The 27,063-nt window shown below is 44.2% G+C and overlaps 1 protein-coding gene across 1 annotated transcript in view; it reads left to right on the top strand.

Annotated features, from left to right (window-relative positions):
* Positions 1-27,063, top strand: part of SPON1 (spondin 1) — a 683,924-nt gene that overhangs the window by 195,482 nt on the left and 461,379 nt on the right. The window contains exon 3 of the mRNA XM_063944511.1: positions 12,580-12,713. Coding sequence (XP_063800581.1) covers positions 12,580-12,713 — 134 coding nt within the window. The remainder of the gene's footprint in view (positions 1-12,579; positions 12,714-27,063) is intronic.

Here is a 27,063-nt window from a genome sequence, read left to right as displayed (position 1 = left end):
TTGGTGTTTTGGATTTTTCATGCTCTGTACTATGACATTGGGCATCGGCCTTGGCAGACGACGTTGCTGGCATTTCATCGTCTCGGCCATGACTAGTGGCAGCAGCTTCAGCACGAGGTGGAAGTGGATCTTGATCTTTCCCTAATTTTGGAACCTGAACATTTTTGTTCTCCATATTTTAATAGGCACAACTAAAAGGCACCTCAGGTAAACAATGGAGATGGATGGATACTAGTATACTTATGGATGGACTGCCGAGTGCCGACACAGAGGTAGCTACAGCCGTGGACTACCGTACTGTGTCTGCTGCTAATATAGACTGGATGATAATGAGATGAAATCAATATATATGTATATATAATATCACTAGTACTGCAGCCGGACAGGTATATATATTTATTATGTAATGACTGATGACGGACCTGCTGGACACTGTCAGCTCAGCAGCACCGCAGACTGCTACAGTAAGCTACTATAGTAGTATGTATAAAGAAGAAAGAAAAAAAAAACAACCACGGGTAGGTGGTATACAATTATGGATGGACTGCCGAGTGCCGACACAGAGGTAGCTACAGCCGTGGACTAACGTACTGTGTCTGCTGATAATATAGACTGGATGATAATGAGATGAAATCAATATATATGTATATATAATATCACTAGTACTGCAGCCGGACAGGTATATATATTATATATTTATTATGTAATGACTGATGACGGACCTGCTGGACACTGTCAGCTCAGCAGCACCGCAGACTGCTACAGTAAGCTACTATAGTAGTATGTATAAAGAAGAAAGAAAAAAACAACAACCACGGGTAGGTGGTATACAATTATGGATGGACTGCCGAGTGCCGACACAGAGGTAGCTACAGCCGTGGACTAACGTACTGTGTCTGCTGATAATATAGACTGGATGATAATGAGATGAAATCAATATATATGTATATATAATATCACTAGTACTGCAGCCGGACAGGTATATATATTTATTATGTAATGACTGATGACGGACCTGCTGGACACTGTCAGCTCAGCAGCACCGCAGACTGCTACAGTAAGCTACTATAGTAGTATGTATAAAGAAGAAAGAAAAAAACAACAACCACGGGTAGGTGGTATACAATTATGGATGGACTGCCGAGTGCCGACACAGAGGTAGCTACAGCCGTGGACTAACGTACTGTGTCTGCTGATAATATAGACTGGATGATAATGAGATGAAATCAATATATATGTATATATAATATCACTAGTACTGCAGCCGGACAGGTATATATTATATATTTATTATGTAATGACTGATGACGGACCTGCTGGACACTGTCAGCTCAGCAGCACCGCAGACTGCTACAGTAAGCTACTATAGTAGTATGTATAAAGAAGAAAGAAAGAAAAAACAACCACGGGTAGGTGGTATACAATTATGGATGGACTGCCGAGTGCCGACACAGAGGTAGCTACAGCCGTGGACTAACGTACTGTGTCTGCTGATAATATAGACTGGATGATAATGAGATGAAATCAATATATATGTATATATAATATCACTAGTACTGCAGCCGGACAGGTATATATTATATATTTATTATGTAATGACTGATGACGGACCTGCTGGACACTGTCAGCTCAGCAGCACCGCAGACTGCTACAGTAAGCTACTATAGTAGTATGTATAAAGAAGAAAGAAAAAAAAAACAACCACGGGTAGGTGGTATACAATTATGGATGGACTGCCGAGTGCCGACACAGAGGTAGCTACAGCCGTGGACTAACGTACTGTGTCTGCTGATAATATAGACTGGATGATAATGAGATGAAATCAATATATATGTATATATAATATCACTAGTACTGCAGCCGGACAGGTATATATATTATATATTTATTATGTAATGACTGATGACGGACCTGCTGGACACTGTCAGCTCAGCAGCACCGCAGACTGCTACAGTAAGCTACTATAGTAGTATGTATAAAGAAGAAAGAAAAAAAAAACAACCACGGGTAGGTGGTATACAATTATGGATGGACTGCCGAGTGCCGACACAGAGGTAGCTACAGCCGTGGACTAACGTACTGTGTCTGCTGATAATATAGACTGGATGATAATGAGATGAAATCAATATATATGTATATATAATATCACTAGTACTGCAGCCGGACAGGTATATATATTATATATTTATTATGTAATGACTGATGACGGACCTGCTGGACACTGTCAGCTCAGCAGCACCGCAGACTGCTACAGTAAGCTACTATAGTAGTATGTATAAAGAAGAAAGAAAAAAAAAACAACCACGGGTAGGTGGTATACAATTATGGATGGACTGCCGAGTGCCGACACAGAGGTAGCTACAGCCGTGGACTAACGTACTGTGTCTGCTGATAATATAGACTGGATGATAATGAGATGAAATCAATATATATGTATATATAATATCACTAGTACTGCAGCCGGACAGGTATATATATTATATATTTATTATGTAATGACTGATGACGGACCTGCTGGACACTGTCAGCTCAGCAGCACCGCAGACTGCTACAGTAAGCTACTATAGTAGTATGTATAAAGAAGAAAGAAAAAAAAAAAAAACACGGGTAGGTGCTAGGTGGTATACAATATTATATATATATATTATATACAATTATATATATATATATAATATATATTAAACTCATAAACTGGTGGTGATTATTAAACTGGTGGTCAGGTCACTGGTCACACTATCAGCAACTTGCAAGTAGTACTCCTGAGTCCTAAGCAGACAATCACAATATATATTATACTGGTGGTCAGTGTGGTCACAAACAATGGCAGTGTGGCTGGCACTCTGGCAGCAAAAGTGTGCACTGTACGTTATATTATGTACTCCTGAGTCCTGCTCTCAGACTCTAACTGCTCCCCACTGTCAGTGTCTCCCCCACAAGTCAGATAATACAGTCACACTATCTCTCTCTATCACTTCAGCAAGTACTAGTAGTAGTAGTACTCCTCCTAATGCTCCCCAAATTACTACTGTGCTTCTCGAATCTCTATAAACGGAGAGGACGCCAGCCACGTCCTCTCCCTATGAATCTCAATGCACGTGTGAAAAATGGCGGCGACGCGCGGCTCCTTATATAGAATCCGAGTCTCGCGATAGAATCCGAGCCTCGCGAGAATCCGACAGCGTGATGATGACGTTCGGGCGCGCTCGGGTTAACCGAGCAAGGCGGGAAGATCCGAGTCGCTCGGACCCGTGTAAAAAAACATGAAGTTCGGGCGGGTTCGGATTCCGAGGAACCGAACCCGCTCATCTCTAGTGGTCAATCTGTTGAAATCAGAGCACTACATTTTGGCCACCGTGCTCGATCCTAGATTTAAAACCTACGTTGGATCTCTCTTTCCGGCAGACACAAGTCTGCAGAGGTTCAAAGACCTGCTGGTGAGAAAATTGTCAAGTCAAGCGGAACGTGACCAGTCAACATCTCCTCTTTCACATTCTCCCGCAACTGGGGGTGCGAGGAAAAGGCTAAGAATTCCGAGCCCACCCGCTGGCGGTGATGCAGGGCAGTCTGGAGCGAGTGCTGACATCTGGTCCGGACTGAAGGACCTGCCAATGATTACTGACATGTCGTCTACTGTCACTGCATATGATTCTCTCATCATTGAAAGAATGGTGGAGGATTATATGAGTGACCGCATCCAAGTAGGCACGTCAGACAATCCGTACGTATACTGGCAGGAAAAAGAGACGATTTGGAGGCCCTTGCACAAACTGGCTTTATTCTACCTAAGTTGCCCTCCCTCCAGTGTGTACTCCGAAAGAGTGTTTAGTGCAGCCGCTCACCTTGTCAGCAATCGGCGTACGAGGTTACTTCCAGAAAATGTGGAGAAGATGATGTTCATCAAAATTAATTATAATCAATTCCTCCGTGGAGACATTCACCAGCAATTGCCTCCAGAAAGTACACAGGGATCTGAGATGGTGGATTCCAGTGAGGACGAATTAATAATCTGTGAGGAGGGGGATGTACACAGTGAAAGGGGTGAGGAATCGGAGGATGATGATGAGGAGGACATCTTGCCTCTGTAGAGCCAGTTTGTGCAAGGAGAGATTGATTGCTTCTTTTTTGGTGGGGGCCCAAACCAACCAGTCATTTCAGTCACAGTCATGTGGCAGACCCTGTCGCTGAAATGATGGGTTCGTTAAATTGTGCATGTCCTGTTTATACAACATAAGGGTGGGTGGGAGGGCCCAAGGACAATTCCATCTTGCACCTCTTTTTTTCTTTCATTTAACTTTGCATCATGTGCTGTTTGGGGACAATTTTTTTGAAGTGCCATCCTGTCTGACACTGCAGTGCCACTCCTGGATGGGCCAGGTGTTTGTGTCGGCCACTTGTGTCACTTAGCTTAGTCACACAGCTACCTTGGTGCGCCTCTTTTTTTCTTTGCATCATGTGCTGTTTGGGCACTATTTTTTTGAAGTGCCATCCTGTCTGACACTGCAGTGCCACTCCTAGATGGGCCAGGTGTTTGTGTCGGCCACTTGTGTCGCTTAGCTTAGTCACACAGCGACCTTGGTGCGCCTCTTTTTTTCTTTGCATCATGTGCTGTTTGGGGACAATTTTTTTGAAGTGCCATCCTGCCTGACACTGCAGTGCCACTCCTAGATGGGCCAGGTGTTTGTGTCGGCCACTTGTGTCGCTTAGCTTAGCCATCCAGCAACCTCGGTGCAAATTTTAGGACTAAAAATAATATTGTGAGGTGTGAGGTGTTCAGAATAGACTGGAAATGAGTGGAAATTATGGTTATTGAGGTTAATAATACTATGGGATCAAAATGACCCCCAAATTCTATGATTTAAGCTGTTTTTTAGGGTTTTTTGAAAAAAACACCCGAATCCGACAAAAAAATTTCGGTGAGGTTTTGCCAAAACGCGTCCGAATCCAAAACACGGCCGCGGAACCGAATCCAAAACCAAAACACAAAACCCGAAAAATGTCCGGTGCACATCACTACATACTAGTAGAAAAGCTATAAACATTTCATGCAATCTTCTTATTCAGTATTTAGCATGCTATCCAGAGACACGGAAATATTAGGGATGTAGCTATGTGACCGGTCACAATACCGTCCACTACATCCCGAACCCTGAAAATCCCGACAGTCAGCATGCCGACTATCAGGGACTATTCCCACTAGTGGGTGTCCACGACACCCATAGAGTGGGAATAGAACCTGTGGCAAACCCAGCCTGCAGAGTGGCGAGTGCAACAAGCCCGCAATGGGCTTCGTTACGCTCGCTCCCACCGCTGGCATTCAGCGGTTGGGATCTCGGTCGCCGGTAACGCGGCCCCAACCGAAATATTACATTACAAAGTATATCTACGGAAAATGGAGTCATGGTTTTTTTACTGTCTTATTGTACATCCCGATTAAACAGTACGGATGGTGTAAAGGTTAGCATTACTGCCTCGCAGCACTGAGGTCGTGGGTTTGATTCTCTACACGGCCCTAACTGTGTGGAGTTTGTATATTCTCCCTATGCTTGCAGGGGTTCCTTCGGGTGCTCTTGTTTCCTCCCACAATCCAAAAATATACTGATAGGCTAATTGGCTCCTGACAAAAAAATTAACCCAAGTGTGTATGTGTGGTAGGGAGTATAGGGGTAATTCAGACCTGATCGTAGATGTGCGATCAGTTTCTCTGACATGGCATGAGGGGGGATGGCCAGCACAGGGCAAGTCACAGGGTCCTGCCCCCCCCCCCGCAGACGGTTCGAATAGTCCTCTGCCTGCGAAGGCAGATGACTACCTGCCATGTTTTGAGTCGCAGCTGCACGCAGCCGCCACAACACGCCCCAGCAACGGTCCATACACGCCTGAATTGTCCAGACCACGCCCGTTAAGCGGAGCATCAACGCCCACAAATCATGGCGGCGATGCCCCATTCCTGCCCCCACCAGGTCTTAAACTGCGTTCTGAAGAGAATGCAGTTTAGGATCTTACACATACGCGTACCTTTGCTTCTTAGCAATTTTCGCACACTTGCGACAGGGTCTGAATTAGTCCCTTAGAATAGATTGTAAGATCCACTGGGGCAGGGACGGATGTGAATGGGCAAAATATTCTCTGTAAAGCGCTGCGGAATATGTGTGTGCTGTATAAATAACTGTTAATAAATCATAACAAATAAATAACAATCCTCAGAAATACCACATGTAATAAAATACTGTAGTTCTGTATAGTTGCTGTTGCAGAACTGCACATGCCCGCATGCCCTGCCACAGTTTTGCTAATCAGACATACTAATCTTTGGCACAGCATGCTGGGATCTGTAGTTTAACAAAAGCTAGATGTTGACTAGCCCTTCTCTATGATTTCACAAAACATGATTGTTATTATTATTATATTATTATCATTATTATTACCTGTGACAATCTCATGTTTAGAACAAGCTCACACAATCTATGGCTTTACGTCTGTTGTGTTCCAGAATGCAACAGAATGCTGGGTCTTGTAGTTCCACAAAAAAGTGCCTGAGTATGCTCAAGAGAAATTCCTATTGATAAAGATCTTAAAATGATGTTACTTGTGTGGCAACACAAAAATCTTTACGGACCATCATAGAAATGTTATTTAGCAAATATGATTGGAAATAAGTCTGGAAGTCTGAATTGCCCAACACTCCTATCACCATTTTTGGGTAGATTCATTATAATTATGTGATGTCTTTTCTGTGTTTGTTCAGTATATCAGAACTATTACATACAGATTACCCTGTGTACAGTTTATTAAAAACTATGCACATTCTGTATTTAATTTATGACTTAAATGTTTATAAATATTAAAGGTAAACCTATACTGTACAATAGAACGATTCAAATATTAACGTCTCTGCAGAACTTCACTGGGCGCAATAATTTCCATACAGAACCATTAACAACAGTTAAAACAAGACATTTACTTTCATAATGCTATGATCTGCAGTTACTTATCATGCTTTAATAAACTCCAATTTCTTACACTGTAGTATCCTTGGTCAGTGACATCAAAGTATAGAAAGTAATTAATAGTTTCAATTAAATGGGTTCCATAAGGCAGCATTGGTAGATAATAGGTTAAGCGAATGATTGCGTAACTGAATATTGCTTCTTTTGATTGCATTGCAGAAAGCAGATGTAAAGTAGTTCTTATAGAAGACATCTGCCGCATACAAGTAAATATCTAATTATAGAGTCATTGTTTTCAATGTACATAAATTATTGTCTGGGAACGAGAAGAAAACAGCTATGTTCTCTCCTGTGTTGTGATCCATATGTTCAAGAATTGAGACACATTTCCAAAATGATAATTCTAAAGATAAATCCATAGAATTGGCCCATCAGAATGTCATCCCGTAAACTGACATACTGACAGCATTCTTAAAAATACAGATTTTATGTTGCATAAATATGTTTCTTCTAACAATGATGACGGCACAGTTAGGTGATGGAATTCTGCCATTATTATTATCTTATATTTATATGGCACATTATTATTCTCTGCAATCGGATAATTTTCCAGACCTGTCAGTCCCTGTCTCAGTTGAGATTGCAAACTAATTTCATTAACACACAGCAGGACAATATTTATCAGAGGCCACACAAATTTGGGGAAAACATATACAGTATATGTTCACTGCACACACATCACACATACACCCCCAGCACTGCAAGGGATCTGTATGCATGACCAGCGGACGGGATGGTGGCGGTCACAATACCAACACCGGCATCACGATGGTCGCGATCCCGACATGGGCGAGGTAAGTATTCTAAGCCCCCCTCTACCCCCTAGCCCTCCCTTACCGCAGCCTAACCCTAACCTCCCCCTTAGTGCCTAAACCTAACCCACCCACCACCATTCCACAGCCTAACCCTAACCCTCCCTTACCGCAGCCTAACCCTAACCTCCCCCTTACTGCCTAAACCTAACCCACCCACCCCAGTTCCACAGCCTAACCCTAACCATCCCTTACTGCAGCCTAACCCTAACCTTCCCCTTAGTGCAGGCATGTCCAAACTGTGGCCCTCCAGCTGTTGAGAAACTACACATCCCAGCATGCCCTGACATAGCTTTAGCATTCTCTGACAGCAAATCTGTGTCAGGGCATGCTGGGATATGTAGTTTCACAACAGCTGGAGGGCCGCAGTTTGGACATGCCTGCCTTAGTGCCTAAACCTAACCCACCCACCCCCATTCCGCAGCCTAACCCTAACCCTCCCTTACCGCAGCCTAACCCTAACCTTCCCCTTAGTGCCTAAACCTAACCCACCCACCACCATTCCACAGCCTAACCCTAACCCTCCCTTACCGCAGCCTAACCCTAACCTCCCCCATACTGCCTAAACCTAACCCACCCACCCCAGTTCCGCAGCCTAACCCTAACCCTCCCTTACTGCAGCCTAACCCTAACCTTCCCCTTAGTGCCTAAACCTAACCCACCCACCCCCATTCTGCAGCCTAACCCTAACCCTCCCTTACCGCAGCCTAACCCTAACCTTCCCCTTAGTGCCTAAACCTAACCCACCCACCACCATTCCACAGCCTAACCCTAACCCTCCCTTACCGCAGCCTAACCCTAACCTCCCCCTTACTGCCTAAACCTAACCCACCCACCCCAGTTCCGCAACCTAACCCTAACCATCCCTTACTGCAGCCTAACCCTAACCTTCCCCTTAGTGCCTAAACCTAACCCACCCACCCCCATTCCGCAGCCTAACCCTAACCCTCCCTTACCGCAGCCTAACCCTAACCTTCCCCTTAGTGCCTAAACCTAACCCACCCACCACCATTCCACAGCCTAACCCTAACCCTCCCTTACCGCAGCCTAACCCTAACCTCCCCCTTACTGCCTAAATCTAACCCACCCACCACAGTTCCGCAGCCTAACCCTCCGCACTTAGTGCCTACACCTAACCTTTCTTCCCCCTCGAGCAGTCTAATCCTAACTCACCTGGGAGGCACCTAAACACACCCTCCCCCACCTGCAGCCAAACCCTCCCGGTTATACTTACCTTTAGGATTCTGGCTGTCGGGATTTTGGCGTTGGGATGATGACCTATACGGGGCTCCAGTATCAGTGTTATTACGGGTGTCGGGATTTCAGCATCAGTATTCCGACTGCTGGGATCCCGACAGCTGGTATCTTTAATACCGGCTGTTAGGTTGGGTACACACTTAGCCAATGGATTGGCCATCCAGTTGATCCGCCGACCAGTCTATTGTTTGGTAAGGTTTATGCACAAATGATCTTGTGCATACACACTTACCAATCTGATATGTCTGGCCAGCAGACGATATGAATATGCCATTTGTGACGCCATATTCAGTTGATTCGGCGGCTGATATATTGAGCTGTCGGTGAGTCAGCCATACACACAGGTACTAGTATATTTGCTTGGCATATCAGTTTCATCTGTGCTGCAGGTACAATCTGATATGTCTGTGAACGATGTAGTGTAATGCCACAAATTGTTGGGTTGGATAGCCGATGATGTCATTCATGACACCACAGTCCTCATGCCTCCCAACCAGGCAATTTACGACCCTGATCCCTGGACTTCATCTTGAATATTTAGTTACTGTAAGTATGCCTCAGACAGTCTGATCCAGCAATTCATTTTGACGTAATATATGAATAGCCACATATACAACTTTCAGACATATGCAAAAAAACTGGAATTTACCAGAGCAAGATGAGTGGACCCAGGTCCGGCTTATGTCTATAAGGGTCAGACCTGGGTTGCCCAGTGTTATTCCTGGGACTTGCAAGTGGATCAGTGCCCCCAGCTTATACTTGAAAGGTATGACCCAGGTCTTGGTGGCCACAGTAGTGCTTGTAGATTACATCATCTCCAAGCTTCCACTGCAAGACAGAAGACCCGGGTCACTGGAAGACTCGGGTCCGGTGTAAAGGGTGACGCCCCTGGAATAACCCAGGTCCATCACCCAGGTTTGAATGGGGAGGGTAAGTACTGAAACCCCCGGCTTCAACCTGTGCTTTGTGTCCAGGGTCCGAGCTGGTTTAAAGCCCGGGTTTATATCTGAAGGGGTAATAGACAAAATCTTTTTGCTTAAAAATTTACATTATTACATATAAATGTCAATGCTGTTGAACACCTCCAAGACAGCAGTCCGTGCTGGGCCCACTGCACTTTGCAGAGTTTAGAAATAAGAAGAGATGTGCACATCATGAGATAAATGTAGGTAAGACATTGTCCTAATGTTTAGACATCTCAGACTTCAGAAATGCCCGCCATCATACATTCGCATCATCACTTCCTTTCATTATATTTCAGATTTCTTATACTTTCCCAATGCCATAAAATACAAGACTGACTTTTGCAATGCGCAACCCTTGTGACCCCAATTGTGCCTCAGATAGGTTTCTTTAATCTGTGAGAGTTCTGATGCCGCACTTCCATGTACATCTCTGCGCCAAACCCAAGTAAGCACACCAGTGATCCTAGCTAATGCCTATATTTAAAATATCCCACAAGTATTTGGACTAGCTGCATTTTCGTGAATCTGGGAGCTGATTTGTGATTAGTTTCTTTTATCTGTAACTGTGCTGAAGCACACCTTCTATTATTGCAGTTCATCCAATACAGCTGTATAGACCTATACTGATGGGGGCTAGATGGGCTGGGTGCTCCAGAAGATTGAACTGAGCTGTGATCAGCTCACCGGCAGGTGCGACCTATTTACTGCATCAAAGGAGATGCAGAATATGCTCATACTTATCTGCTGTGTCCTGTTCCCCTCTGGGAGAACTTGGAGAAGGTCCAATGTGTTGGTGTTTTAGGCTGAGCTTAGTGATGCCATTAACCACTAAGCACATCATCATCACAACCCATTCTGCCCACTTCACTGGAAATGGGAGGAGTCTGCGATGGTGGGCTGCTCTAAGGGGAATGCAGGGGAGCGCAGTGAAATGTGCGAGTCTCTCTGACATTCCAGGAGAATAGACCTATATACTATACTAAACGGAAGTTGACGGCATAAGGGATCCAGCATTTAAAATGATTGGGTTGGTTCTTCATTATTTATCCATTACCTCTTGTTTAAAACCTTACACTTGTTTCAAAGGTTCATGTGGCTTATCCTGTGTTACCCTACTGAATGGAGTCACTTGGTGAATTAGTCACTTTGATGTCCCTTATCAAAAACAGGTCCGAGGGGAGACAAATGCAGGCCGTCTTATTTCTGTACCTTTATTACTGATAAAGTAACAAGTTGGGGTCAAGTCAGAGTAAAATAAGTTGTATAATGTTTAGTAACTGGTTATAGACAGACGTGAGTTGACAGCACTTAGGTTGACACTCATTAGGTCAACCACTATTGGTAGGTCGACATGGTCAATAGGTTGACGTGGTCACTGGGTCGACATGGCAAAGGTCGACACATGAAAAGGTCAATATGAGTTTTTCAATTTTTTTTCCATTTTGTGAACTTTTTCATACTTTTTTTTATACTTTACGATCCAATTGGGCTACGATTGGGAATAGTAACTTTGCCCGAAGCATTATGAGCAAATATGGTGCACTAATTGGGGTTTCCGGGTCACTTTACGAAGAAAACGACATCAAAATAAAAAGCTTATGTTGACCTTTTTCCATGTTGACCTTTTCCATGTCAACTTAATGACCGTGTCAACCTATATCAGGTGTAGACCTAGTCACTGTCAACCAATAGTGGTCAACATGATTGTCGACCTAGTTACTGTCGACCCTACGATCCACACCCGTAGCACAGGGCTCTTGAAACTGTAGATATGTATCTGTTGCTGAACACCAATTCCTGTGATCTACCAGCAGCCACTGATAGAACAGGCTGTATATAAACAATGTCTGTAACAATATTGAAATATTAATGCACAGAGGCCCTCATTCCGAGTTGTTAGCTTGCTAGCTGCTTTTAGCAGCAGTGCAAACGCTAAGCCGCCGCTCTCTGGGAGTGTATCTTAGCTTAGCAGAAGTGCGAACGAAAGGTTAGCAGAATAGTGCTGACATTTTTTCAAGCAGTTTCAGAGTAGCTGCAGACCTACTCGTTCCTTGCGATCACTTCAGTCTGTTTAGTTCCTGCTTTGACGTCACAAACACGCCCTGCGTTCGACCAGCCACTCCCCCGTTTCCCCAGGCACTCCTGTGTTTTCACCTGACACACCTGCGTTTTTTAGCACACTCCCGGAAAACGGCCAGTTACCTCCCAGAAACACCCACTTCCTGTCAATCACTCACCATCAGCAGAGCAACGAAAAAGAGTCGCTATACCTTGTGTAAAACTGCATATTTTTGTTTGAAAGTACGTCGCGCGAGCGCCCTGCGGCCCGTATGCATGCGTAGTTTTGCCTTTTTTTACCTGATCGCTCCGCTGCGAAAATCGGCAGCGAGCGATCAACTCGGAATGAGGGCCATAGTGCATACAGTAGTACGCTTTCCAATGCTTGACTTGTGTTAGACTGTTCATTATTCACTAGTGATCATCACTGCTAAAAAGTTCAGCGTCAGTATGTAATAAACCATGAATTTTAATTTACAGATAATAGACGATGAAGACACCCAGTTTTTGAGCAACTGCCCCGTAGCTGTCACAGAAAGTACCCCACGGCGAAGGACGCGGATACAAGTTTTCTGGACAGCGCCTTCCATTGGGACAGGCTGTGTAATACTCAAGTAAGTAATAAAACAATACACAGTATATGAAGGATACATGTGTGATGCATACAGTACTTTTATTTATTATATATATATAATAATGGTATCATTGTCAGTGCTAAATAGTATTGTTTTATTTAGTTTGTATTTTCTTTTATTGTCTTCTATCTATTTATCTGTTAATTTATTTATGTATTGACTTGAGTTACTTGCTTTGTAATAGCCACATATATAAAGAATAAATCTGCTACATTGGAAAGCTGACCGATCATGAGCAGAAAACTAATATATTTTAACTTGGAAGTAAAGCAAAATAGAGCAAGTGCTGTAACTGTCCCTGTACAAACCATGATGCAATGTACGGGTAATAAAATTATACATTGAGATTTTGCAAGTAGCCCACAAATACTGGGCAGGGTTAATTTTACACAGCAATTTAAATTTGAGTTTGGACACGCCCCTCCCTCATATAAATCTGTCTGTACATTTTAATCCCCCCCCGCAGTGTAAAATGGTTTTGCCAAGGTGCAAAGTTGCTTGCTCTTTTTTGCTTTACTTTCACCTCAGGCCCATACAGGCATATTTATCAAAATTGTTTTTACTAAAATAACGTGAGAACAGGCATATTCACAACCTTTTCACATTATTTTAGCATCACATGAATCATATTGCATTTTCCCACACTTGAATTGGGAAATGTGATCTGCTCAAATGTACTAAAATAAATTGTAAAAACAACTACGGAGGGAGCCTTGTGATAATAATGCCATTTTCAGATGGTGTTGTGCAGGCTTCCCTCTGGTTCTACTACCCCTGCTCTGCTCTGACAGCCAGAGCAGTTGTTTTTTTTTGGATACACCAGAGCTGTAGTATTCACTGCATTCTAACCAGAAATTTGGAAGGTCCACATTGTAGTGATTACATTGCCATCAGAGACCTGTGGTCTGCATTATATTACAGGTTGAGTATCCCATATCCAAATATTCTGAAATATGGAATATTCCGAAATACAGAATTTTTTGAGTGAGAGTGAGAAGGTGAAACCTTTGTTTTCTGATGGCTTAATGTACAATACACAAAGTTATTAAAAATATTGTATTAAATGACCTTCAGGTTTTGTGTATAAGGTGTATATGAAACATAAATTAATTGTGTGAATGTAAACACACTTTGTTTAATATACAAATTTATGAAAAATATTGTATTAAATTACCTTCAGGCTGTGTGTATAAGGTGTATGTGAAACATAAATGCATTCTGTGCTTAGACTTGGGTCCCATCGCCATGATATCTCATTATGGTATGCAATTATTCCAAAATACGGAAAAATCCAATATCCAAAATACTTCTGGTCACAAGCATTTTGGATAAGGGATACTCAACTTGTAGCAGCAAAGATGTGGGGTCCATCATTTATTGCCACCTGAGAACTTGCATTGCTGCCCCAGAGTTTGTACTATATGGTCTTAGCTGTATTATGTTTGAGAATTGTGGTGCTCTTTGTTACCTATACTCTATTTTTGTGATTTATTTACTGTATTGCTAAGTTTTGTCTCCCTGTACTGTCCTTTGTATGGCGCTGCAAAACACTTGTGACGCCTTATAAATAAAATGTAATAATAATAATGGTCACCAGAGATATGGGGATCTGCTGTGCAGTGCATAGATACTAGAGGGTTAGGATGTATTATAGCCACCAGAAATCTGCATTCTGAATTTTATTGCCATCGAAGATCATGCATATTCATTATATTGCTACCATAATTTTATTGTAGAACACCAGAGATGTTGTGTCTGCATTGCGCATAATTACATTATCTATGTACAATCTCACATTAGACAAACCATGCTCACAAGTTTTTAGCCATGCCCAATTTTTTGCAGCAACGTACGTTTTGCTCTACAAAAGTCTGCCTGATATTCATTGCATAAGATTCTTTTGCCTTTGTCTGGTACTTGCTAAGATGCACGTTGCTGCGCCAGATTTACTGTGTTTTTGTGTATGTGACTCTATGTTAATGCTAGTAAAAGCCCTTCCACTGTGTGTCTGAATGTGCAAGGGCTGAGATTCTCTAATACTAATTGGTGTTTCTTTAGACTGAAACTTGCTCCAGCCCTATGGCCTCCTATGCAGTTCCGTATTAGCATTGTAGGCCCTGAGCTAAGCAATGTCATGGGGCCCCTACACACCCTTTCACAGGAATAAATAAAAAAAGAAAATCCTGACTTACTCCTCAGTCCCTCCACATGTTTCAATACAGTGAATGGTTGTCAGAACTCTGATTGGTGGATAGCTACAGCCATCCACCAATCAGCATGCTGACAGCCATTCACTGTCTGGCTGCAGGCTGGAAGGCAGGTATAGAAGGGGTGCGGTCGCATAACCATCGGTCGGGATCCCGGCGGTCAGGATGCCGGTGCCGATATCCCGATCATGGCCAATGCCGACACACAGGGACTATTTGCACTCGTGGTTGTCCACGACACCCATAGAGTGAGAATAGAACCTTTGGCGAGAGCATTGAGCCCGCAAGGGGCTCTGTTGCACTCCCCCTTGCTGGCATTCTGGTGGTCGGTATCCTGGGGTCGGTATGCTGACCTCCGGGATCCGACCGCCGGCAAAACAAACCCAACCCATACAGAATGCTGCCTGGCTGCTTTGATTGTGTGTAATTCACAATCAGAGCAGCCAGGCAGTGTTCTCTTCCTGCCTCCAGAGAAGCCTGGGGCGGGGTAGAGGGGAGGGTGGGGGTCAAATGCCCCCAAACCCAGCCCATTCCTGCTTGGAGGCCCCTAGAACTGTGGGGTCCTGGGCAGCTGACCAGTGTGCCTATACGTTAAGGTGACCCTGCCCCAATGTGAACGATTCTTCATCTCTGTACGCTAGCCCTATCAGAGACATACCCGCTACCGTTTCATAACCTGCCAATAAAAAGGACCATCTCCGTGCATCCACCTAGCCACTTCCCAGTCACAGCCCAGAGACCCCTGAGAACATTTTCGAAACATTTGCAAGACTAGATTTAAATCTGGTTTTACCTTTTAAATTATTCCTGCGTTAAATCTAGGGGCTAAATTGCCAGAATTATATGGGCCAATTTGGCTAATTCAGTGATGTATACAAACCGATGGTCACCGGCCCCAGAAGCTTAGAACGTCCAGCCACCCAGATGTCCGGTGGTCACGAATACGATCTGATGCTGCGTATTCCATCAGCTGCTGGGTAAACCTCGTCCATCTTGGAATGAGACACAGGGCCAAATGTAATAGAGTGACAGTTTCAGAAAGTGAGAGATTTGGTAAGGTTTTTCAGGTTTTTTTTTTTTAAAGTGGCAATCATTTACACTGCAAAACCTGTTTGATCTTGCTGTGTAAATGATTGCCACTTTAAAAAAACAACTGCAAAACCTTACCAAATCTCTCTATTTGAAACTCTCACTCTATTACAGTTGGCCCTCAATGTCTCATCATACTAAGTATTTTATTAAAATTAAAACATATTTTAACTGTAACTGCAACTATAACTATGTAAGTACTGTTACAGTTACCACTTTTAATAATATTTGCAGACATGCAGAGAAATTGAATTTTTTTTCGTTATACAGAATCATGTTTTGCTGTATATGTATTGAAAAGACAAATGAACATATGCTTTGCTTAAATTCTAACTACCATATTATATACAGCTTAGCAGCAGTGACCCATCAGACAACAAGATATAATAACTCCCCAAGACATAAACTATTACATGTACACACATTTACATTTTATTTTAGCCAATAATGTGTCTCGGAAAATGTTTGAGTGCAGAATGTTTCCGCTAGCCGGGAGAACTGCGCACTTTTGAACTTTTTGTAGTATCCAGTTATGCTTGTTTATTAAGTCTCAGATAAATTATATAATAGTTGTTTTTTAATACACTTATATGACTTTTAGAACATGTAGACATGGAAGTCATAGCCCCACAGTCTTTTCTCAAGGTACTTGGGGCACATGACTTGTTCCTAATTTTGGGCCTAATTCAGACCTGATGGCAACAGCAAAATTGTTCTTTAGTGGGCAAAACCATGTGCACTGCAGGGGGGCAGATGCAACAAGTACAGTGAGAGTTAGATACGGGTGGAGTGTGTTCAATCTGAAATCTAAATTTCAGTGTAAAAATAAAGTAGCCAGTATTTACCCTGCACAGAAATAAAATAACCCACCCAAATCTAACTCTCTCTGTACATGTTATATCTGCCACAATTGCAGTGCACATGGTTTTGCCCATTAGAGAAAAATTTTGCTGCTGCAATCAGGTCTGAATTAGGCCCTTTGTACCCGCTTGTTAGGGCTGGCCGTTTTGTTTCTATTGGTACCTAGAAATAATATTATGTGTGTCTACATGCAGACAATAAAACGGAGACAAGACAATGTTCTCTCTTTGCTGCCTTCAGCAAATGGAAGCCACTGTGATCATACACGCCTGACAGCTGTGAGCCATTTCCAAGTCTAGAACAGCTGTCGCCACTAGCCTGGCTTATTTCACAAACAGATGTTAAATGCGACTTCACTGATATTGTCAGATATTCAGAGAACTGAAAGAAGGAGAGAAATAATCAGAATATTCATGATTACTCTTCTTTTAACATCGTAAATCAAAGTGACAAATGACAACATCAAAAGTCCTTTGTTGTTTCTGTTTGCCTCAGCAAGCGCCATAATTTCTTCCACGTGGCTGACAAATTCCATCTCCTCTGATGGCCAGTATTGAAGTTGTGAAATATAACTGGAGAGATATTACATTTAGCTCTAGTTTGTAGGCTATGGCAATTCAAGTTTGAGTTTCAGCTGTTTTTATATCACACCAGTAATAGGAGGTGGAGGTTATGTACCATTTACAAGAGCACCGAAATTCAGCTAAAGTAGCCTCTTCCTGCTTAAGCTTCTACAGGGGCACTGAAAGGGATAACAGCAAGTACTGTATTCCTGCAGGGGCATTGAAAGGGGGGTATAGTACGGTATGCCGGCGCTCGGGCTCCCGGCGACCTGCATACCGGTGCCGGGGGCCCGACCGCCGGCCTACTATATATTGTAGGAGGACAGTGCATAATTTTGCTGACCACCAGTATATAATATATAGCAGTACGGTACAGTAGACCACTGCTCTACCTACCTCTGTGCCGTCAAGTATACTATCCCATCCATACCTGTGGTGCATTTAAGTTTTGCACAGTATATATATAGTAGGAGGACAGTGCCTAATTTTGCTGACCACCAGTATATAATATATAGCAGTACGGTACAGTAGGCCACTGCTCTACCTACCTCTGTGTCGTCAAGTATACTATCCCATCCATACCTGTGGTGCATTTAAGTTTTGCACAGTATATATATAGTAGGAGGACAGTGCATAATTTTGCTGACCACCAGTATATAATATATAGCAGTACGGTACAGTAGGCCACTGCTCTACCTACCTCTGTGTCGTCAAGTATACTATCCATCCATACCTGTGGTGCATTTCAGTTGTGCACAGTATATATAGTAGTAGGCCATTGCTATTGATATATTACTGGCATATAATTCCACACATTAAAAAATGGAGAACAAAAATGTGGAGGGTAAAATAGGGAAAGATCAAGATCCACTTCCACCTCGTGCTGAAGCTGCTGCCACTGGACATGGCTGAGACGATGAAATGCCATCAACGTCGTCTGCCAAGGCCGATGCCCAATGTCATAGTAGAAAGCATGTAAAATCCAAAAAAATAAAGTTCAGTAAAATGACCCAAAAATCTAAATCAAAATCGTCTGAGGAGAAGCGTAAACTTGCCAATGTGCCATTTACGACACGGAGTGGCAAGGACCGGCTGAGGGCCTGGCCTATGTTCATGACTAGTGGTTCAGCTTCACATGAGGATGGAAGCACTCATCCTCCTGCTAGAAAACTTAAAAGAGTTAAGATGGCAAAAGCACAGCAAAGAACTGTGTGTTCTTCTAAATCCCAAATCCCCAAGGAGAGTCCAATTGTGTCGGTTGCGATGCCTGACCTTCCCAACACTGGACGGGAAGAGGTGGTGCCTTCCACCATTTGCACGCCCCCTGCAAGTGCTGGAAGGAGCACCCGCAGTCTAGTTCCTGATAGTCAAATTGAAGATGTCACTGTTGAAGTACACCAGGATGAGGATATGGGTGTTGCTGGCGCTGGGGAGGAAATTGACAAGGAGGATTCTGATGGTGAGGTGGTTTGTTTAAGTCAGGCACCCGGGGAGACACCTGTTGTCTGTGGGACGAATATGGCCATTGACATGCCGGGTCAAAATACAAAAAAAATCATCTCTTCGGTGTGGAATTATTTCAACAGAAATGCGGACAACTGGTGTCAAGCCGTGTGTTGCCTTTGTCAAGCTGTAATAAGTAGGGGTAAGGACGTTAACCACCTAGGAACATCCTCCCTTATACGTCACCTGCAGCGCATTCATCAGAAGTCATTGACAAGTTCTAAAACTTTGGGTGACAGCGGAAGCAGTCCACTGCCAACTAAATCCCTTCCTCTTGTAACCAAGCTCCTGCAAACCACACCACCAACTCCCTCAGTGTCAATTTCCTCCTTAGACAGGAAAGCCAATAGTCCTGCAGGCCATGTCGCTGTCAAGTCTGACGAGTCCTCTCCTGCCTGGGATTCCTCCGATGCATCCTTGAGTGTAACGCCTACTGCTGCTGGCGCTGCTGTTGTTGCTGCTGGGAGTCGATCGTCATCCCAGAGGGGAAGTCGGAAGACCACTTGTACTACTTCCAGTAAGCAATTGACTGTCCAACAGTCCTTTGCGAGGAAGATGAAATATCACAACAGTCATCCTGCTGCAAAGCGGATAACTCAGGCCTTGGCAGCCTGGGTGGTGAGAAACGTGTTTCCGGTATCCACCGTTAATTTACAGGGAACTAGAGAATTGATTGAGGTACTGTGTCCCCGGTACCAAATACCATCAAGGTTCCATTTCTCTAGGCAGGCGATACCGAAAATGTACACAGACGTCAGAAAAAGAGTCACCAGTGTCCTAAAAAATGCAGTTGTACCCAATGTCCACTTAACCACGGACATGTGGACAAGTGGACCAGGGCAGACTCAGGACTATATGACTGTGACAGCCCACTGGGTAGATGTATTGCCTCCCGCAGCAAGAACAGCAGTGGCGGCACCAGTAGCAGCATCTCACAAACGCCAACTCGTTCCTAGGCAGGCTACGCTTTGTATCACCGCTTTCCAGAAGAGGCACACAGCTGATAACCTCTTACGGAAACTGAGGAACATCATCGCAGAATGGCTTACCCCAATTGGACTCTCCTGGGGATTTGTAACATCGGACAACGCCAGCAATATTGTGCGTGCATTACATCTGGGCAAATTCCAGCACGTCCCATGTTTTGCACATAAATTGAATTTGGTGGTGCAGAATTATTTTAAAAAACGAAAGGGGCGTGCAAGAGATGCTGTCGGTGGCCCAAAGAATTGCGGGCCACTTTCGGCATTCAGCCACCGCGTGCAGAAGACTGGAGCACCAGCAAACACTCCTGAACCTGCCCTGCCATCATCTGAAGCAAGAGGTGGTAACGAGGTGGAATTCAACTCTCTATATGCTTCAGAGGATGGAGGAGCAGCAAAAGGCCATTCAAGCCTATACAGCTACCTACGATATAGGCAAAGGAGGGGGAATGCACCTGACTCAAGCGCAGTGGAGAATTATTTCAACGTTGTGCAAGGTTCGGCAACCCTTTGAACTTGCCACACGTGAAGTCAGTTCAGACACTGCCAGCCTGAGTCAGGTCATTCCCCTCATCAGGCTTTTGCAGAAGAAGCTGGAGAGATTGAAGGAGGAGCTAAAACAGAGCAATTCCGCTAGGCATGTGGGACTTGTGGATGGAGCCCTTAATTCGCTTAACCAGGATTCACGGGTGGTCAATCTGTTGAAATCAAAGCACTACATTTTGGCCACCGTGCTCGATCCTAGATTTAAAACCTACGTTGTATCTCTCGTTCCGGCAGACACAAGTCTGCAGATGTTCAAAGACCTGCTGGTGAGAAAATTGTCAAGTCAAGCGGAACATGACCCATCAACAGCTCCTCCTTCACATTCTCCCGCAACTGGGGCTGCGAGGAAAAGGCTAACAATTCCAAGCCCACCCGCTGGCGGTGATGCAGGGCAGTCTGGAGCGAGTGCTGACATCTGGTCCGGACTGAAGGACCTGCCAACGATTACTAACATGTCGTCTACTGTCACTGCATATGATTCTGTCACCATTGAAAGAATGGTGGAGGATTAAATGAGTGAGCGCATCCAAGTAGGCACATCAGACAGTCCGTACGTATACTGGCAGGAAAAAGAGGCAATTTGGAGGCCCTTGCACAAACTGGCTTTATTTTACCTAAGTTGCCCCCCCTCCAGTGTGTACTCCGAAAGAGTGTTTAGTGCAGCCGCTCACCTTGTCAGCAATTGGCGTACGAGGTTACTTCCAGAAAATGTGGAGAAGATGATGTTCATCAAAATGAATTATAATCAATTCCTCCGTGGAGACATTCACCAGCAATTGCCTCCAGAAAGTACACAGGGACCTGAGATGGTGGATTCCAGTGGGGACGAATTAATAATCTGTGAGGAGGGGGATGTACACAGTGAAAGGGGTGAGGAGGAGGTGGACATCTTGTCTCTGTAGAGCCAGTTTGTGCAAGGAGAGATTGCTTCTTTTTTGGTGGGGGCCCAAACCAACCAGTCATTTCAGTCACAGTTGTGTGGCAGACCCTGTCGCTGAAATGATGGGTTTGTTCAAGTGTGCATGTCCTGTTTATACAACATAAGGGTGGGTGGGAGGGCCCAAGGACAATTCCATCTTGCACCTCTTTTTTTCTTTAATTTTTCTTTGCATCTTGTGCTGTTTGGGGACTATTTTTTGAAGTGCCATCCTGTCTGACACTGCAGTGCCACTCCTAGATGGGCCAGGTGTTTGTGTCGGCCACTTGGGTCGCTTAGCTTAGTCACACAGCTACCTCATTGCGCCTCTTTTTTTCTTTGCATCATGTGCTGTTTGGGGACTATTTTTTTGAAGTGCCATCCTATCTGACACTGCAGTGCCACTCCTAGATGGGCCAGGTGTTTGTGTCGGCCACTTGGGTCGCTTAGCTTAGTCACACAGCTACCTCATTGCGCCTCTTTTATTCTTTGCATCATGTGCTGTTTGGGGACAATTTTTTTGAAGTGCCATCCTGTCTGACACTGCAGTGCCACTCCTTGATGGGCCAGGTGTTTGTGTCGGCCACTTGGATCGCTTAGCTTAGTCACACAGCTACCTCATTGCGCCTCTTTTTTTCTTTGCATCATGTGCTGTTTGGGGACTATTTTTTTGAAGTGCCATCCTATCTGACACTGCAGTGCCACTCCTAGATGGGCCAGGTGTTTGTGTCGGCCACTTGGGTCGCTTAGCTTAGTCACACAGCTACCTCATTGCGCCTCTTTTATTCTTTGCATCATGTGCTGTTTGGGGACAATTTTTTTGAAGTGCCATCCTGTCTGACACTGCAGTGCCACTCCTTGATGGGCCAGGTGTTTGTGTCGGCCACTTGGGTCGCTTAGCTTAGTCATCCAGCGACCTCGGTGCAAATTTTAGGACTAAAAATAATATTGTGAGGTATGAGGTGTTCAGAATAGACTGGAAATGAGTGTAAATTATGGTTATTGAGGTTAATAATACTATGGGATCAAAATGACCCCCAAATTCTTTGATTTAAGCTGTTTTTGAGGGTTTTTTGTAAATAAACACCCGAATCCAAAACACACCCGAATCCGACAAAAAATTTTCAGGGAGGTTTTGCCAAAACGCGTCCGAATCCAAAACACGGCCGCAGAACCGAATCCAAAACCAAAACACAAAACACGAAAAATTTCCGGTGCACATCACTATCCAATACACTCTGCCAACAGGTTATGGGCCAAGTCCTGCAAGTGCCTGAAGATTAACCCCATGAGTGCTTTTGAGTAATCACACAGACAGTTTAAAGTGAATAATAGAGGGGGTTCTCCAGCTCACTTCTCACCTATGAATGAGCTCAACCACACTGGTAATTGGTAGACAAATTTATTGATGTCAGAATACAAATAAAATGTAGATATGTGTAGCCAAATGTGTCCTATTGGTTCCAACAGACTAAAAATATAAAAGGGAGTGATTCCTAATACCGGTATACAAATAAATCAGACAACACATAACATGAATAAAAACAAATGCACCTCCTGTGCAATATTTGTAGTTTTTCACAAAAGATCCTAATAAGGATATAACAAAAACACAAGTCATAGACACTGGGTGCGCTCTTGTGACTTACTCCCTTAATGCTGTGTTTTCAGAAAGACAAGTGTTCAGTTTAGTGGAATATTCCAAGACCAAATCTCCTATCATGGAACAGTCCATCTGTAAATGGTATAAAATCCGGGAGTTAACCCCGTGAAGTGGATAGGTGAGGTGGGTATTTTCTTACCTCCTACCGTCGTTGGTGGGGGTGGAAAGCCGTTCTTCCGTATTCTAAAGTTTTACCGCTGTGTTCCGATGATGAGGGTGTCTGCGGGCAGACTTCCTTACCAGCCCGCTGTAGGCAATGTACGACGCTGGTGGGATAGATGCTGTCTGGAATCAACGCGTTTTGCTTTCAACAAGGCTTTGTCAGGATTTAGATAGCTGGGGGTATATTTACTAATCGCCCGATTTTGACCGATTTGCTGTTTTTTCTTCAAAGTGTCATCTCGGGAATTTACTCAACTAAAATCTCGGCAGTGATGAGGGCATTCGTATTTTTTTGGAAGTCAAAGAAAAAAAATACGAATGAATACACCATCGGCCAAATACGCCTGTTCTTTCATACAACTCTGTAATTTACTAAAAATTCTATTTCACAAACACTGCCGGCAATAGCCAAACACTGCCGTGAAAAAATACATTTCGTAAAAAAAAAGCAGTTTTAAAATAGACCTGCTTTTTTTTACCGTGTTCTGATAGTCATGCACGGATCCATGAGATCCGTGCATGTTTATCAGTGGGAAGGGGTGGGAAACTGTTAAAAAAAATGTAAAAAAATGCATGGGGTCCCCCCTCCTAAGCAAAACCAGCCTCGGGCTCTTTGAGCCGGTCCTGGTTGTAAAAATATGGAGGGAAAAATGACTGGGGTTCCCCCATATTTGAACAACCTACACCGGGCTCTGCGTCCGGTCCTGGTGCAAAAAATACGGGGGACAAAAAACGTAGGGGTCCCCCGTATTTTTTGAACCAGCATCGGGCTCCACTAGTCAGAGAGATAATGCCACAGCCGGGGGACACTTTTATATCGGTCCCTGCGGCCCTGACGTGGCGCTCCCTGATTGGCTGAAGGGGCCCTCTGTGACAGGAGTCACGGGGGTCTCGGCAGTCGGGGAAAGGGGTCCCATGTGTAAACATGGGGCCCCTTTCAGTGCGTGGTTCGGGTTTTTCGGTTTGTTTTTTTGCCAAGTACGTGGATTACAAGCTCAGAAGAGGACGATCTACACTGGATTTTGTAGTACTGCTACAAAATACAATATTCTTATTTTTACACAAGGCTATCCGCCCCCTATCCGCAGCCCTTAGATGGGGGGACAGCCTTGGGCTTCACCCCTGGCCCTCGGGTGGCTGGAGGGGGGGGGGACCACTTGATTTAAGGGGTCCCCACTCCTCCAGGGTACCCCGGCCAGGGGTGACTAGTTAGTGATTTAATGCCAGGGCCGCAGGGACCGATATAAAAGTGTCCCCCGGCTGTGGCATTATCTCACTGACTAGTGGAGCCCGGTGCTGGTTCAAAAAATACGGGGGGCCCCTACGTTTTTTGTCCCCCGTTTTTTTTGCACCAGGACCGGACGCAGAGCCTTGTGCTGGTTGTTCAAATATGTGGGAACCCCAGTCATTTTTTTCCCATATTTTTACAATCAGGACCGGCTCAAAGAGCCCGAGGCTGGTTTTGCTTAGGAGGGGGGACCCCAGGCATTTTTTTTCTAGATTTTTAACACTTTGATTTTTTTTGTAAAGGTGCACAATGAAGCCCTGCACGGATCTCACAGATCCGGCCAAGATTCATTGGGCGGGATTCAATTCTTTTCACCCCTATCCACACTCGTTCTGTTTCTGCCCTTAGGGACGTTGTATCATTATTTCAGCTCGCTACTCCTGAAGTAGTGAAGCACCCAACCCTTTACACAGTAAACCTGATTACTATGGGTGCAATATGCGCAATAACGGAGATAATTTTAGAAAGGAAATTGGGCGTGATATGTCCTTTGAATCTCACCCATTGTGTTAATGTCGGCAGTGTTTTACTATTCACTCCCGTAAAACACTGGCCGAAATTACGAATGACATCGACATCGGAAAAAACGAAAATGCAGAATATGACAGCTTAGTAAATGTGGCGTAAAAAATTCAAAAAGTTGCAAATTCACACATTCGATGTCATTCGTGTTTAATCTCCCTCCAAATCGACACAAATACGAATTTTAGTAATATACCCCCTTGATTCCCTCTCCTGTTTGGGTTTAAATAGTGTTATGCGTTCCACTGGAGGAGCTTGTTTCCGCTCTGCTGTGCATTCCATTGGTGTGGCTAGTTCCCCCCCCCCCCCCCCTGCTGTGCGTTCCAGATAACTTTTCCTGTTGCTCGCAGCAACAAATTTGTTAGCAGTTGGGCAAAACCATGTGCACTGCAGGTGTGGCAGATATAACATGTGCAAAGAGAGTTAGATTTGGGTGGGTTATTTTGTTTCTGTGCAGGGTAAATACTAGTGATGAGCGGGTTCGGATCCTCGGAATCCGACCCGCCCGAACTTCACCTTTTTTTTACACGGGTCCGAGCGACTCGGATCCTCCCGCCTTGCTCGGTTAACCCGAGCGCGCCCGAACGTCATCATCCCGCTGTCGGATTCTCGTGAGACTCGGATTCTATATAAGGAGCCGCGCGTCGCCGCCATTTTCACATGTGCATTGAGATTGATAGGGAGAGGACGTGGCTGGCGTCCTCTCCGTTATAATAGAACACAGAGTGACTTAGTTAGTCATAATTGTGGGGAGGATTGGGGACGGGGAGCAGCTGTTAGGGAGTACAGTGCAGGGTTTTGATTATACCACCAGTGAGTTTAATCCTTTGTTTCTCTGCCTGAAAAAAACTCTCCGACCACCATATCTGTGCTCACTCAGTGTGCTGCACTGCTGCATGATATATCTGTGCTGAGTGCACTGCTCTGCTCACACTGCCTAATTGTGGGGACTGGGGAGCAGTTATAGCAGGAGTACAGTGCACAGTTTTGCTGACAGTGACCACCAGTCCAGTATACGTTTGTCTGCCTGAAAAACACTCCTGTGTTTTTTTTTTTTTCTTCATACTAGTTTAGCAGTCTGCTGACAGTGTCCACCAGGTCCGTTATACAGTATATTATATATATAAGCAGCAGTACGGTAGGCCACGGCTGTACCTACCTCTGTGTCGTCAGTGCACTCGTCGTCCATAAGTAATATAATACTATACTATCCATCCATCTACATTGTATACCTGTGTTGTTGTTTTTTTCTTCATACTAGTTTAGTAGTCTGCTGACAGTGTCCACCAGGTCCGTTATACAGTATATTATATATATAAGCAGCAGTACGGTAGGCCACGGCTGTACCTACCTCTGTGTCGTCAGTGCACTCGTCGTCCATAAGTAATATAATACTATACTATCCATCCATCTACATTGTATACCTGTGGTGTTTTTTTTCTTCTTCATACTAGTTTAGCAGTCTGCTGACAGTGTCCACCAGGTCCGTTATACAGTATATTATATATATAAGCAGCAGTACGGTAGGCCACGGCTGTACCTACCTCTGTGTCGTCAGTGCACTCGTCGCCCATAAGTAATATAATACTATACTATCCATCCATCTACATTGTATACCTGTGTTGTTGTTTTTTTCTTCATACTAGTTTAGCAGTCTGCTGACAGTGTCCACCAGGTCCGTTATACAGTATATTATATATATAAGCAGCAGTACGGTAGGCCACGGCTGTACCTACCTCTGTGTCATCAGTGCACTCGTCGTCCATAAGTAATATAATACTATACTATCCATCCATCTACATTGTATACCTGTGGTGTTTTTTTTTTCTTCATACTAGTTTAGCAGTCTGCTGACAGTGTCCACCAGGTCCGTTATACAGTATATTATATATATAAGCAGCAGTACGGTAGGCCACGGCTGTACCTACCTCTGTGTCGTCAGTGCACTCGTCGTCCATAAGTAATATAATACTATACTATCCATCCATCTACATTGTATACCTGTGGTGTTTTTTTTTTTTCTTCA

The sequence above is a fragment of the Pseudophryne corroboree genome, chromosome 11 (assembly GCF_028390025.1).
Source record: "Pseudophryne corroboree isolate aPseCor3 chromosome 11, aPseCor3.hap2, whole genome shotgun sequence".
In the NCBI taxonomy this organism is placed as follows: domain Eukaryota; kingdom Metazoa; phylum Chordata; class Amphibia; order Anura; family Myobatrachidae; genus Pseudophryne; species Pseudophryne corroboree.
This window is presented reverse-complemented; position numbering and strand designations above follow the sequence as displayed.